General features: G+C 40.0%; 1 protein-coding gene across 1 annotated transcript; it reads right to left on the reverse strand.

Annotated features, from left to right (window-relative positions):
* Positions 1-1300: 1300 nt before the first annotated feature.
* Positions 1301-12721, reverse strand: mapk13 (mitogen-activated protein kinase 13). Its single transcript, XM_035159781.2, has 12 exons — positions 12483-12721; positions 10313-10442; positions 10063-10121; positions 8594-8699; positions 7631-7660; positions 6387-6434; positions 5560-5674; positions 4864-4935; positions 4260-4339; positions 3235-3313; positions 2572-2745; positions 1301-1679 (listed from the first exon to the last, which is right to left on the reverse strand). Exons 1-12 carry the CDS (start codon positions 12587-12589, stop codon positions 1594-1596), a joined length of 1086 nt encoding a protein of 361 aa, XP_035015672.1. The 5' UTR covers positions 12590-12721; the 3' UTR covers positions 1301-1593.
* Between the last annotated feature and the right edge of the window lie 1750 nt (positions 12722-14471).

Here is a 14471-nt window from a genome sequence, read left to right on the forward strand (position 1 = left end):
TAGCCGAAGAGAAAACACGGGACCTCCGAAAACTGCTTTCACAATAAAAGCCCCACTGTCGTATAATGTGTTTCAAAGTGGTTACGTTTAACGTGAGGCCGATTTTAATCACATCTAGCAAATAATTATTTGTTTTGCAGTTTTCTGTTACCATTCAGTCCATGCCGTCCTGTAGTTTTCAATTCATATGATTGAATGTGGCAATTAGCATTTGTAACATTTAATGTTATGTTTGATCCTCTTACATCCAATGTCCACCTCACACAGTATGTGTAATGGTCAGCCTTTCAAAATATGAGATTTGTTTTGAAGTGATGGAACAACTATAGGTTTAAATTCAGCTGATTATCTCTGTTCATTGGACATGAGTGATACATTATTTTAAAATAACATATAGGTTTTGAACCTTGATTTTCAATCCTGAGTGATCGATTGAGTTGTGAAAATCAGTTTTGCTATTCATGTTTACATTATTGAATTTTATTCTGATGAGGAAATGCTTCTGTTCCGCTTGTGTGGTCGCCCGTGGGCTACCTTGACGACAGCGGACTAATAGAAGTTTAGCCCGCCCTCGTGACGTCACACGGTCATAATTTTTCGCGCGCAAGCTATTTAACACATCGTATAGTTTCTATCGATCTCATTAACAGCTCCGTGTACTCTGAACACGTGGTTTCAGCACGGTGCTATTAACTCACTCTGGAGTCGTGCTCTGGAAACCTGACACCTGTCCTGTGTCATCCATATGTACACAAAACATCTGTGCACACATGCATGCTCATGTTTATTCTATTTGCATACATGCACGCACACACACGCCACTTATTCAGGGAAAGGTGCCAGACATGGTTAAAGTCAGTCTCTCTGGCAGAAAGATGTCTTGACCTGGATCATCATTTAAACAGATGACACAGTAAATTAAAATGACCTTTTAACACTAAGAATGACCTCTGCACAATATTATATCTAACATCACACAGCGGCCTCTAAATGTACCAGCCCATCGAATGATATGTTCAAATGCTGCTAAACATTGAGAAGACCCACATGGGTTGAGTTTAAATTTGTGTGTGTCACATTGATATGGCAGACACTACAGCATTGAAGAATGAAATCACCAGTCATCAAAACAGAGTCATGAATCAAAGGAGTGTAGTGGCTCTCAGCATCATACACACACACTGTCATGATCACACTCGTTACATGTGACTTCAATGTGCTACATAAACCCCCATGGCTGCTAATTAACATACAGAGATGCGATATTACACATGACAGCATTAATTTGAATGACACAACATTTGAGTTGGTTATGAGTCTTATACTTTAATCCGAAAACAATATTACAGTAAATCTTACAGTAAACCCTGTGACGTTCAGTCACAATACATTTGCAAGACACTTCACTGATGTGACACAGAGAGCAATTTACATTCAGGAAATAATTGCACATTACAAAAAGAAAAAATGTAAACTCTCGTTCATGAATCTAAACATATCCAGGCCAGAAGGTACAGAGTGAATCCATGGTGAGAATGTACAAGGGCACCGGTGGCTGTATTCTGTGTTGGTAGTGGCTGAGAATTCATCAGGTCACGGAGACATGGTCAGGGTGTTTTTCCTCTTGGAGTCCCTCCGTGGGATCGGCACGAAGCTTTTCACCTCTTTGAAACATAACCCTGTGGACAATAAGGGGAAAACCATTTGCTTTCTGCATGTCCACAATGATTAAAACTGAAAAATAAGTTGAGGACATATTGCATGGTGTTTTAACATTAATTATTCATTACCACATAAACAGAAGCCCTGCATTAGAATGTTTGTATAGGTGTAAATAATTCAACGTGGCCAACATGGTAGACACTTAAAAGAAAATGTCCACTTGGACCATTTGAAAAGCACATTGGTAATACTGTTCCACTGTTTACTGTGTCCACTATAGCTGCTTTCAGACGTAGAGCCCCCCCCAGAGGGGAAAGCCAATGTTCGAATCTGTTGCTCAGGACATTTTTCAGAAATTTCCTGCAAACAGCCAAGTAAAATGTCATGAATAAGTCAGACTAAGACCAAGGGTGAAAATGTCCAGAAGAATTCACAGCAAGATCCTTGAATTATTCCCTGGGAATATGATGAAAACGGTGAGGGGGTGTGTGAAAACAAAAACATCCTTGGTGGAGGTGAATATCTCAGGATGAAAAAGAGGTGCCATACACAGAAATCACGCCGAACAAGATGTGAACTTGGAAACACAACGATACTACAGAGCTTTTGGCCATAAGGGCCGACTGCAGCGTTGATGTGCTGTAAACCAAAACAGTGATTTCAACAGCCTTGTTGTGAACGTGTCCGACTCGGACAATCTCCTGCTGCATTCTTCAAGTGTAAAATGCAAACACCCAACCCAATTTTCCAGAGTTCATGTCTGAAAACAGCTTATGAGACACAAGCATATTCATTCTGCTCACATCTTTCTCATTTAACGCCATATAACCCCAAAAATAAATTGTATTAAATTGTTAGATGATGGTTATTTCTTTCTAATAAATGCTAAATTATAGTTTGTTCACTTACGCTTCCACTCCTCCAGGGACAATATAGCGTTGTCATGGCTGTCATCATAAGGCATAGGCTCAGGAAAGTCGTCTGGGTCCCTCAGGCCGTCGAAGTACGGGTGCTCCAGAGCCAGCTCTGCTGTAAGCCTCTCATCTCCATCGAGAACCAGCATCTTCTCCAGCAGGTCGATACCTGCAAATGGTCAGAGGAACAAAAACAGTCTGAACATAAAAATCATCAAACTGTAGATGTCAGTGAATGTGTAAAACGTTTTTATTGACATTAGCCACATGCCAGATTGCTGCAGCTTTCCAGAAGATGAAGATTAAATAATACAGACAAAACACACAGAACAAAACACACACTATTTTTCTGCTGCTAGAGACGTAAAATATCTCACTTATAGATTTTCTCCTGTGCTCTATCTGCCTCACACTGACAGTCCGTGCAGGGGGAGTCATTATTTCGCTACATCACTCAGAGACAGAGAGAAGCTAAACAGACGTAATAAGCAAACGAAACACATGATTACTGTGAAAACAAACTCCCGACCCTGACCTCCTTTGGTGGGCCAGCGCTGGTGGAAGACTCTGGTCATGTCGAGTCTCTGTGTGCGGTAAAGGGTAAATACAAACATTTGTGGATGAGTCGTGTGGTGCCAGTCGATGTATTTCAACTTACCGTTTGCACTGGCTCTGGGGAACAATGTTGAGAAGTCTTTTCTGGGATAGCGGGGAAGAGCCTTAATATAACTTTTAGCCTGATAGAGAAAAAAAAAAAACACAAATCAAAAACAGCTTATTTAGAGTGAGTTATCTTGAGAAAGATAAAAATATACCTTTTTTTTTGCAATCCACAGAATTTAACACAAAGCAACTCATGAGCCTAAAATGTAACAATAAGTAGATAGGTTGTTATTATTGAGTTTGGTAGAGTGAGTGGTGAAGACGTGTTACTGGTGGTACCTGGTAGATAAAACTCCTAATTTTAAAATTATTTACACATCTTAACTTTAACCTTATAGAACACATCCTCCTTCATGTTTTGTTGATGCACTGCCTTTTCTCTAGTGCCACCCTCAGGACAAATTCTAAATCTTCAGCATGCCAGTATTTTGGTATGAAATATATACTGCAGCCTCTAAGGGCTGCTAGTGAGACTTTATTCTTGTTAATGTAGTTTTCATGGGTCTTGAGGAAGGATTTAGTGAAAAGTATGATTTGTAAATGAGTCCTTAGCATTTATCTAATTCTGTTTGACATTAATCTCATCTTAAATGTGCTGAATATTAACAAAATATTATTCACTACAGGGATTTAAAAACCTGTCTGAGTGAGTAATGGCAAAGTACTCTTTCCTGAGGATTATGGTTGCAATATTTATATAATTTATCTTATATTTTATTCGTATTTATATTATTATTATTTTTAATGTGCCTTAAATGTGTACATGTATGTATGTATACATTCATTTCCCTTTGCTTGTTTGTTCTGTTTTTGGAATACTTTGACTTTCATTATCCTGTACACCCTGTATTTGACTCTGTGTTTTTATACGTACACTTAATCATGCCTGCTTTGATTGAGGTTGTTTTATTTTGTATGGAAACAATAAAAAGCATAATTTGAAAACACATCTGAGTGATACTGCAGTTTCATGACATGCTGTATTTGAGATATATGAACACATGCAGTAATTTATCCTACCTCTGGACTGTCCAGCTTCTGGATAAACTCTGGTCCCGGCACTCCAGTCGCCTTCATGATCTGAGTCAGCTGGTCCATGTCTGGGGTTACGATCAAGGATTTAAAAAACCTGGCGAGTTCTGGTGCTTCAGTAAGTGTGTGTCCACACAGATTCAGTGGGAAGTATGGGCTTCCAAGCAGGTCCATAAAGCAGCAAAATTAAAGTCATTTGATAAGACAGTGGCAGCTTTATTTGCGAACCGGTGCTATAAATCAGTGAAGTGCAAAAGGTGCCAAATAGAACATAAAAAGCAAACATAAAACATGCAGAAGAAGTTTGTAATAGTGCAGTAAAAGCAGCACAGGAGGCTGCCTGAGGAAATTTGTTGCTTTTGCTGCATGTAATTCACTGTAACTCCTTTTCCTTCCATGTTGCACCTGATTTATGATGCTCACCATCAAATAAAGCTGTCGCTGTTTAATCAAGAGGCTTTCAATCTCATTTATTATCACAATGATTTGATGGATCTTTATGTGAGGTTATTTTGGCGTTCACTGAAACTTGTCATTACTTAACATGAGATCAGCTTCAAAAGTTCATGTCCAGTCAAAGGTGAAAGGATACAGTCTTTTCCTTTGAAAAAAGTTTTTCCATTGATCATTTCTGCCATGATACAGCCCACAGACCAGATGTCCACTAGAATAAACACCAAAGAAAAAAAACATCAGTGAAAATCCAAGCAGGAACCACGTCACATCAACACAAGAGTGTTTTCAGTTTAGCTCAGTGGAGCAGAAATGAGGAAGGTGGCATTTAAATGGTAGAGCAAAGTTCCTATTCTCAACAGAGCGCAGAATCTATTGTGCTGTTTACACTGGGAACACTCAGTAGGTAATACAATCCTATGAAGGGTGTAAACGTGCCAGAGAGGCTCTCTGTGCCACATTCCATCCTCTAGATATAGTTTACAAAATGAGAAACCTCCTATAACATCCCCTAAATAAACATAAATCCTGGGAAAGTCACTTTCATCTCAGTGACAGTTCAGTCTATCAGGCTGCTGTCAGACCCAATGGAAAAAATAAGATTTATTGTCAGAAGGACACCCATGCGACGTCAGATGGATTTCATGCACCAGTGACATTAATATTAAAAAACTGCTGATCTCTAAAGTAACATAAAAGACAAAAATAAAAGACAAAAATCCCCATGTGACACAGTGGAAACAGTTGCAGTCACTGCACCGACAGACCAACTGAACACTGAGACGACAGTGGGGAGGACGTGGGTGAGAATATGTAACAGCTATGATTGTCTTGCCAGTCTGGGTGTAGTGCATCCAGTTCAGAATGACCTCAGGGGCCCGGTACCAACGGGTCACCACGTAGCCTGTCATCTCAGCATCAGCCCCGCGAGCCAGACCAAAGTCCAGGATCTGCAGTAGAAACAAACTCTGATCACCACCGGCACAAAAACCCTGAATAAAGTAGTGTAAAGTAGGTATCTGTTAAGTTTATAAACCGCTAGACAACGTGTTCGATTCTTGGTTAAAATACAAAGTGCTGCACAACAAGAAAACAATGGCTAATACAAAGTGCTGCACAACAGGAAAAAAGGTTAAAAAAGTGGAGGAAGTACATGAATAATACTGGTGATATAATAACAATAGAGGTAAAAGAAACAATAATAGCCTAGTAAATTCAGGAATTTGCCTTCTGAAAAACGTGTGTTTTTAGCTGAGATTTGAAAGAAGACATTGTCTCAGACAGCCTTATTTCCTCAGGCAATTAATTCCAGAGCCTTGGGACCCTGATGGCAAACCCTCTGCCCCCCCCCTAGTTTTCAGCCTAGATTGAGGAACCGACAGCAGACCCCAAAGATCACAAGCTGCACTGAGGTAAATAAGGATTTAAAAGATCAGAGATACAGCCTGGGGCCAGACCATGAAGACCAATAAAATCAACCAATAACATTTTTAAATCAAACCTAAAACAAATTGGGAGCCAGTGTGAAAACAATAAAACAGGTGCGATGTGTTCATATGATATATTATGTATTTTATCACATTCTTTTATTGCAGCTGCACCGTCATTTAAATGTGTTCATGTTGTTTATGTTTTTCTTGTCTAATCCTTCAAAGTACCAACCTTCAGTTCACAGTCTTGGTTCACTGCCAAGTTTCCAGGCTTAAGGTCCTGTAAAACAGAATGAGCTGAGTGTTGGTTACTTGTTGCACATAGTGATTAACAGAAAATTACAGCGTTGGCACTGTGCAGATTCAGAACTACGCCAAGGGAAGAGCTTTAGCGCTTGTAGTTCCTGTAGCCTCACACGGCTCAGCTCTTTGTCTCAGTCCTGCTGTGGCATTTGTGCAGATTCAGTCACACAACCCTGTGACATAATGTGTGATAAGTATTGGACTGTTAGTGAGTGTTGATAACACCTTCACTGCTTTAGGAATCCCTGCTGTTAATAGCAGGATAACACTTCAAACAGAGGACCGAGCCAGGGTGTGCACAACCATGCTTTCTGCAGACGAAACACAAACACACAATGACCTGATCACTAATAAGTGCACACACGAGCAGCTCAATGAGAATTAAGTTTAGCTGATAAATATGTTGAGATTAAGAAGCTAAGAACGCAACACTGCTCATTTACTGTAAAGTATTTGTAACAGAGGGAATATTAATTTACTATTTTCTTGCATCTACCACTTATTATTGTATGCACATTTGAATTGATTATTTTCCTGCATTAAATAACGTTTGTCTTGGAGGCGGGATATGATTTCTTTGTTGTTGTATTAACGGCGCTGCCTAAGATGTTATGTTAGTGCTTCATTGGAGTAGCTCTACTTTCCCTGCTCCACACACACCCACAGCTGTTGGCATTGGTGCAGCAGGGTGTGAGGACAGCTCCAGACATGCAGTCAGACATCAGAGGTGAGTCAACTCATCTTACCTGTTGGGGCAGGGTTTATTCTCACATTGATAGTGATGATGAATTAGATCAACATTACTCTTGCATGTCCTTCTTAGGTACGTGAATATGTGCACAGGCGAAGAATTGCACAATAACTACTCTATCCACGGAACTTAGTGGAAGAATGGGACATGGGCCAAGAAAGAAGCAATTGTGGGCCAGGAATTTTATTTCACTTTATTTAACATTTTCTTTTCTTTTTACCAATTGCCAAGTGAATAGTTCATGGATCTAAATTTTTAACACAATCAGGCGTGTTTAGTGGACTGTTATCTACGAGTGTGTATGATTGAATTTAAACAGACTGTTGGACCTTGGCTGGGGAATCTGCTCTACTGAGTGCCACTCTAGTTTTCTCTAAGCTCTAACGTCAGCTCTGCTCATTGGCATATTGACGTGTACTTACCCTGTGGATGATTCCAGCCTTGTGGATGTACTGCAGACAGGGAGAGACAACGCAGGCAGACATTGATTAATATTGCATTCACATCCAAATGTAATGCTATGATTTATCATTTGGTGTATAAGGCTGGTTTTAGTAGAATGGCTGAATGCATAAGTTCACCAAAGAAAATAAACTATTGTTCTTAATAATACATCTATACTTCTTTCCTTTCTTAAATAACTTATAATTGCTATAGTTATATAGCATTCACTATGATTTTGTCTTATAAGGCACAAGAAGTACCTGTACCTCTCATTATATATATATGTGTGACATGATTACCATAAAACATAATCAGCCAGCTTTGAGACCTGGTATTAACATCCTGAGTGACCAGCTCTGGTCGGAACGCACCTAATGCTGAGTTGGTCTGGGACACATGTGGCCACATTCTTTTCATTGTATGTACACAAATGGATCGTGAGCCACATATAAAGGACCTACTCAGCTGACGTCCTCTGACCCACTACTGTTTCACAATGAGTCAAACATATTTTTACGATTCTCAGTGACCATGCATGGATTTCTTTAGCCACAGTATCAACACAAATCACCACATAATGATTGATACTTTTCTTATATTGCTCAAATCTGTCTTCATAGCTGCACAACATTCTTTCAGTCCATCCTGATCCCTCTCTCCCTACCGCTCGCACCAACAGACACACACACACACACGATGACATCTGACCCATCTACAAACTGGTTCACAAACATAAATGACCTACGAGATTATTGCATATAGAGCAGCAAAGGGATCGGGTCGCAAATGGTCACAGAAGAAACATGACGAACTTATCGCTGTGAACTTGTGATCGGATCTCTAAGATCAGGATCTTATTACCAGGTCTGAACAAGGCCTTTGATACCTTCGCGATAAAAACCTTTCAAAAACTTTTTGAAAGGTTGGCTTCCTTCGCTTACCCTGAGTCCACAGAGCATCTGGTAGACGAGGAACTTGACTTTGTCCTCTGTGAGGTGACCTCGCACCTTTGACAGGTCCGTAAACATGTAAGGCATCACCAGGTAGCTGAGGAAAAAGAGTGAGAGAGAGGTAGAGCATTAAGAGATTAAAATTATCACCTCTGCCGAAAAACTCCAAACACGATAATTCACATTCGTCCAGTCAAAGATCACAACTAAGCATAAAACGAAGCTATCCTTTACCCAGTGAGTCGTCCCACTGTTATTTTACACACCATTAATGCTGTAATCCATGTGTTTTCATACTTTCATTGAATGAGCTTAGGGTGCTTGTGTATGTTTGTGTAGGCCTCAATATACAGGATTCTTCCAAATTATTGTATTCTCTTAATGTGCTTCAGTCCACATTTGAAGCTCTATGCATATGTCTTATTAACTCACTAAACTTAAAAAAAGTAATACATTTAAAGTAATCATTCAGTTCAATAATTGTCTGTTATGTTGTATAATTTGACAGAGTGTGTGCTATGTCAGGAAGCACACATCAAAATTCCCCAGTGAACCTAAAGCTTATTGTTCAATACTAGTAAGATAAGATTGTCTCACCATGACAACCATGACACATTTGTTGAGAAATCCTGACTGAACACACACACTGGTCAGTTTCTTGGCAAGCTCCTGACTGACCATGGAGTGTTGTGATTGGACTTCCTGAAGTTCCAACATCAAGACACAAAGTTCTATCCTGATTTTAGTTATTTAATGGATTTTGTTCCCTCTATAGTGATTCATTCTTATGCAGTTTGACACTTTCAGTTGCGCTATAGGGTCTTAAGTATGCGGATTGTATTCATTGCTTCGGTTTTAAGGCTGTTGGGCCCTTTACCTCCTGTTGAGCTACGAGGATGTTTACCTCCGCCAAGTAGGTTGTATTTTCGTCTGCGTTTGTTTGTCTGTTGGTTTACAGGACTAAGCAAAAGCTACCGGACAGATTACCACAAAACTTGGTGGAAGGATGTTGTATGGGTCAGGGACAAACCCATTATCCTTTATCAATATGAGATGTTGATTGTTGATTTCTCAGAGAAAAATTCATGTGTATCAGCCATGTTTAGGGGACTAAAATAAAAAAAAATCTGGATCTAGTGAATTTAAATGTGGTTTCTTAGGGGGACTGTTGGGTCTTGGTGGAGGTATGCACTCTACTAGTTCTCAATGCTATACAGTGATAGTTTAGAGTGATTCCATGTGGCAACAGTTTAGGTAAAGCCAGTTCTTCTTTCAAATGACAATGGCCAAGTCAGTTTTTCTCTTATCAGAGACTCACTTATTGTTAAGCTAAGCCCAAAACAGAGAACAACCATTGTTCCCAGTCCTGTCGGCAATGCTGAATGTGAACACTATGCATCAGAGGGGCGTTGTCTGACTCTGCCTGAGGGGGGTGTGCTAATATGCTGAAAGATACTCACAAGTCTTGGAAGTCATTGAAGCCTGGGGCAGATGTAAACACATTGAGAAGTCCTATCACCTGGTTGGAATGAAAAAGAGACGTGACAGTTACAGAGACGTGGGAGCAGGCTTGTATGAACGTAGAACAGATTATTGGATCTAAAACTCACAATGATTGTGCAATCGTGAGGCCAAAAACAAACCCCCAAGAACTGCCACTCTGTGAACAGAAATAGGAAATAAGGTGGAAATATGGTTCGTTCTACTCACATTTTCATGCTTCATGTGTTTGAGCAGCCGCAGCTCTCTGTAGGCCCTCTTTGCAAAGATCTCTGACTGGAAGGGCCTGTGGAGTTTCTTGATGGCCACTTTCTCTGTAGTCTTCTCATTTATTGCTGAGCTGTGGTGAATAATGAAATAAGTCAGGCTCTGCAGGCTGAGTCTGCATGCGTTTGCTACTTTCACTGTGATTCCACTCGTTTGAAGTCGCAGCAGTGGGGGGAAATGACAGAGGCCGTTTTTTCAGATTTCACTCTTGGTAAGAAGAAGCTCTGCATGAATTCATATGACACAGAAAAGATGCTCTCAGATAGAGCTACTGTATGTGGGACTCATTGTCTAACTGATTATGTGTGTGAGTGTGTGTGGGTCTGTGGTTTATTGAGTGTCAACATGTAAATGTTTGGCAGCTGATGATGTTTGCAGTGATCTGCAGGGCATCACATCGTAGGAGGAAAGGCTTGTTAGGCTATTTGGAGCCGCATCCACCAACACACTGTACACACATCACTTATGCACAGTGCTGTTGACAACACTGACACATTCATGTAGGATACCACAGTCAGTTTTACATGCAACAGATGATCCACGTCAGATAAACATCTAAAACAAACACAGTGCATTTCACGCATACAGTGGACAATGAAATGGTCAAATATGTGTCTGTGTGTTACTTCCTTCTCCTCCTGCATCTGCAGTTTCTCACTAGATGTTTCTATGAGAGATGTGCAATTTGGCAAAATTACAGATAATGGTGGTGGTGGCATGATCCCAGTTCTTCAGATGGTGCCTCTTTTAAAGGTCAGACATTTAAAGCTGAGAAACCGACCATAACTCCCACATTACAAAGCTGAAAACCCTGGTAACCAAAGTCAGCGAGTCATTATCTGCTGGTCTGAGTCCACGATGATAGATCTTGCACCATTTCAATATTTTGAAAAAAAAAACTAACTTCTCCCTTTCACCACATTTCTCAGAATGTTCTTTTAGACTTTTCTATTTTTAGGCAAATCCCAATTGAAACAAGAAGGTTTCATTTTCCCTCCACTATAAAAACATACTTGAAAGAATGAGGACAGCTTTGAATGCAAATTAATATGAATTAATTAAGGAAACAGAGAAAGTTATAGTTTTACAGAGATTGGCCCTTTGGTTGGTAGGGTTCTGCAGAGTTGTGTGAATGCCAACTTTCGTCCCACACTGATTTTATTTATCTAACAACATGGCACCTGTAAACCAATATCGCTGAGTGATGCTGTCTTGGCATGAATAGATCACTTATATCATGTAATATGAATTATGTTTAATTTCATGTAACTAAATACAAGCAAATACATGTAGAGACATAGTGTGTAAAATATACATGATGTTATATGTGTTCACGTACAAATATATGTGCATAGGTGTTACGAGACACATTTTTGACCTAATCATCTATTTTAATCATTCTATTATGTTTTATTTGGTCTTTATTTTACTATTTCCTCATGTGTAACTTTACTTTCTGTATCTGTGCTCTGCTGCTGTGTGATCTACAGATTGCTTTCATTTAATTTTTAAGTTGTGAAGCACCTTGTAACTGACTTTTCACAGGTGCTAGATTATTAAAGTTTATTATCATTATAGATATATATCTAACCCTAACCCTATATATATATATATATGATCTGATTCTGTGGCTCTCACCATCGAAGCTTGTATATAACAGCATGTGGAGATGTAAGTGCATAGAGGCCATCTTTAACACACAGCTACATCCCCTGTTATGGTACATAAAGCATGTATGAGAGCTACATGCTATGAGGCTGTGACACCAGCTATGGCACGCTGCTGGCCTGTGTAATAAGAACGTGTAATAACTTGTTCTACGTCTTACTACAGTGTCATGAGTGTTGACAGTGTGTTGGAGTCCAGGATGTAACCTGGGCCCACCTCAGGCTCAGCAGCAGCCACACGCACACACCCACCCACACAGACACACACACACACACACACAGACACACAACACACAGACACACAAACACACACACACACACACACACACACACACACACACACACACACACACACACACAGACACACACACACAGACACACAGACCCCCCCCCCCCACACACACACACACACAAACACACTGTAGAGTAAAGGCTGTAACACTCACCACACTGTGCCGTACGCCCCGGTGCCTATCTGTTTGAGCCGCGTGAATCTCTCCGGTACTTCCCACACCGTGCTGTTGATCTCCTCCCGGACGAAGTGAGCCTCCATGGCGAAGGTGAGAAGGTGGCGCGCGAAGAAGAAAACTTCTCCTCTCTCCTCCTGATCGCTCGTTCACGACGTTCAGCAAAAACCATGAAGCAAAACACGGCTCAAGCGCCAGGTGATGAACAGCACATGTCACTTCCGCTGTGGCTTTTCAAAATCATGTCCGCGAGACGTGTAATGATAAGTAATAATACACTTTATTTATATGGCCCCTTTCAAAACACAGGTGCAAGGTGCTATACAAGTTGAAATTGAAAAAGTGAAAGCCAACCACGAAAAAGTGTTATACATAAGAAAAGAGTAAAAAACAAGGTAAAAATAAAACAACAATTAAAATAGAAGGTAAGCTCAGAACTAGGAGAAAGCACACCTATACAAATGTGGGGTTAGGGTTAACCTCTGATCCTCAGCTGGGACTGAATTGTCAACAAAAAGCGTGCAAACAGGCTGTGGTATAAGGGTAGTGTATCCACACTGGCATCCTGAATTTCAGAATAGAATTTAAATCCCTTCTCCTCAGCCGCAATGCCCTTAAAGGTCAGGCACCATCATGTCTGAAAGAGCTCATTGCACACTTCCCTTGATGCATATTCATATTCCATTGATACACAATACTAACTCCACGTCCTCTCGCGCCAGTATCTTTCTCATAGCTTACTCATCTGCCACCTCCTGTTGTTTTCTGCAGGTGTTTCTGCCTCTTGAGCTGCAAACAATCCACTCTCCCCATGATCCTGCTAAACACACACTGATACAGTTATTACTAGTAGTTTTATCAATAGTCTTCTTCTTCACCTTATAATACCGAATATGGTGCAGACTTGCTCTATATGACAAGGCCCCAAGATAGCTTCTGATATGATTTGACTTTATTGGAATAAAATGGACCTGAATACTAAGTTTTAAATGTTCTTGTTAGTGGGCCAATAGCTTTATTAGTCATGGCACTAGCCTTTATTTTGAAAAGAAAAAAAGCAAACGTCCGGTATAATCGTCACAGTGTTGTACTGTTGTAAACTACAGTTAGTCTATTCCAGCAGACAACATGTTGTCTGTAGCAGCTTGAGGACCAATCAGCATGTAGTACAATACAGGACTCAGTTTTCAGAAACACATTCCACTTAAAAAAAAAGCTTTATCCACCGTGTGGAAAATAAATAATTGACGTAAACACCTAACGAACCATGAAATCCCTGGTGTGAAAAATCTGACGAATTGCCTGCTCCAACATGTCAATGACTCCATTTGCTCCCACCCACACACAGTAGGTGTTACTTGCGATGAATAATTACTGTACATTGCCTGGAGTTTATGAATCACGACAGTCTACTGCAAGACATTCACAGTTACAGGAGAGGAGCAAAAACATGTACTACACCCATTATCAAATGTTTAAATATCTATATAATTAGATGTTATAAATATCTTTCACAGATTTTTGCTCGCTTGTGTAAACCACAACAACAGGTTTCCCTTGAGAAGACAGAAAATCAAATCAACACTACAATCAACACTGTCATCATGATACATTCTCAGGTGCTGCTCCCATGACAGCTGATAAAAGACTGACCTTGTGAGCTGCATTTAGTTTTTTGTTTGTTTCCTCTCCATCTGAAAGAGTGTCCTGTTTCAATGATACAAACTATCAGGTAGTGCCGTTATCAGGACTGCATTTATCAGTGTCCGTGCAATACATGTAGGCCTATGGATATATACATATCTATACCTATATCTATCTTTGGCAAGATCCATCAATAACTATACAAAATGCAACCTGATAATAATATGAAATACGTAGTTAGATGAGGTGGAGACTATAAGTCTGTGCGTTTCGGAACAGACTTATGTGTAACAGGAGATTGTAAGGAAGATATTAACAACAAAA

The sequence above is a fragment of the Hippoglossus stenolepis genome, chromosome 6 (genome assembly GCF_022539355.2).
Source record: "Hippoglossus stenolepis isolate QCI-W04-F060 chromosome 6, HSTE1.2, whole genome shotgun sequence".
Lineage (NCBI taxonomy): Eukaryota > Metazoa > Chordata > Actinopteri > Pleuronectiformes > Pleuronectidae > Hippoglossus > Hippoglossus stenolepis.

What these genes read in the sequence shown, in the direction of transcription:
- mapk13 (XM_035159781.2), bottom strand. Translation starts at nt 12,589, where the DNA reads ATGGAGGCTCACTTCGTCCGGGAGGAGATCAACAGCACGGTGTGGGAA. An exon ending in AACACATGAAGCATGAAAAT is followed by an intron (nt 10,122 to 10,312) that starts GTGAGTAGAACG and finishes CATTCCAACCAG; the next exon opens with GTGATAGGACTTCTCAATGT. An exon ending in GTCCCTGGAGGAGTGGAAGC is followed by an intron (nt 1,680 to 2,571) that starts GTAAGTGAACAA and finishes TATTGTCCACAG; the next exon opens with GGTTATGTTTCAAAGAGGTG.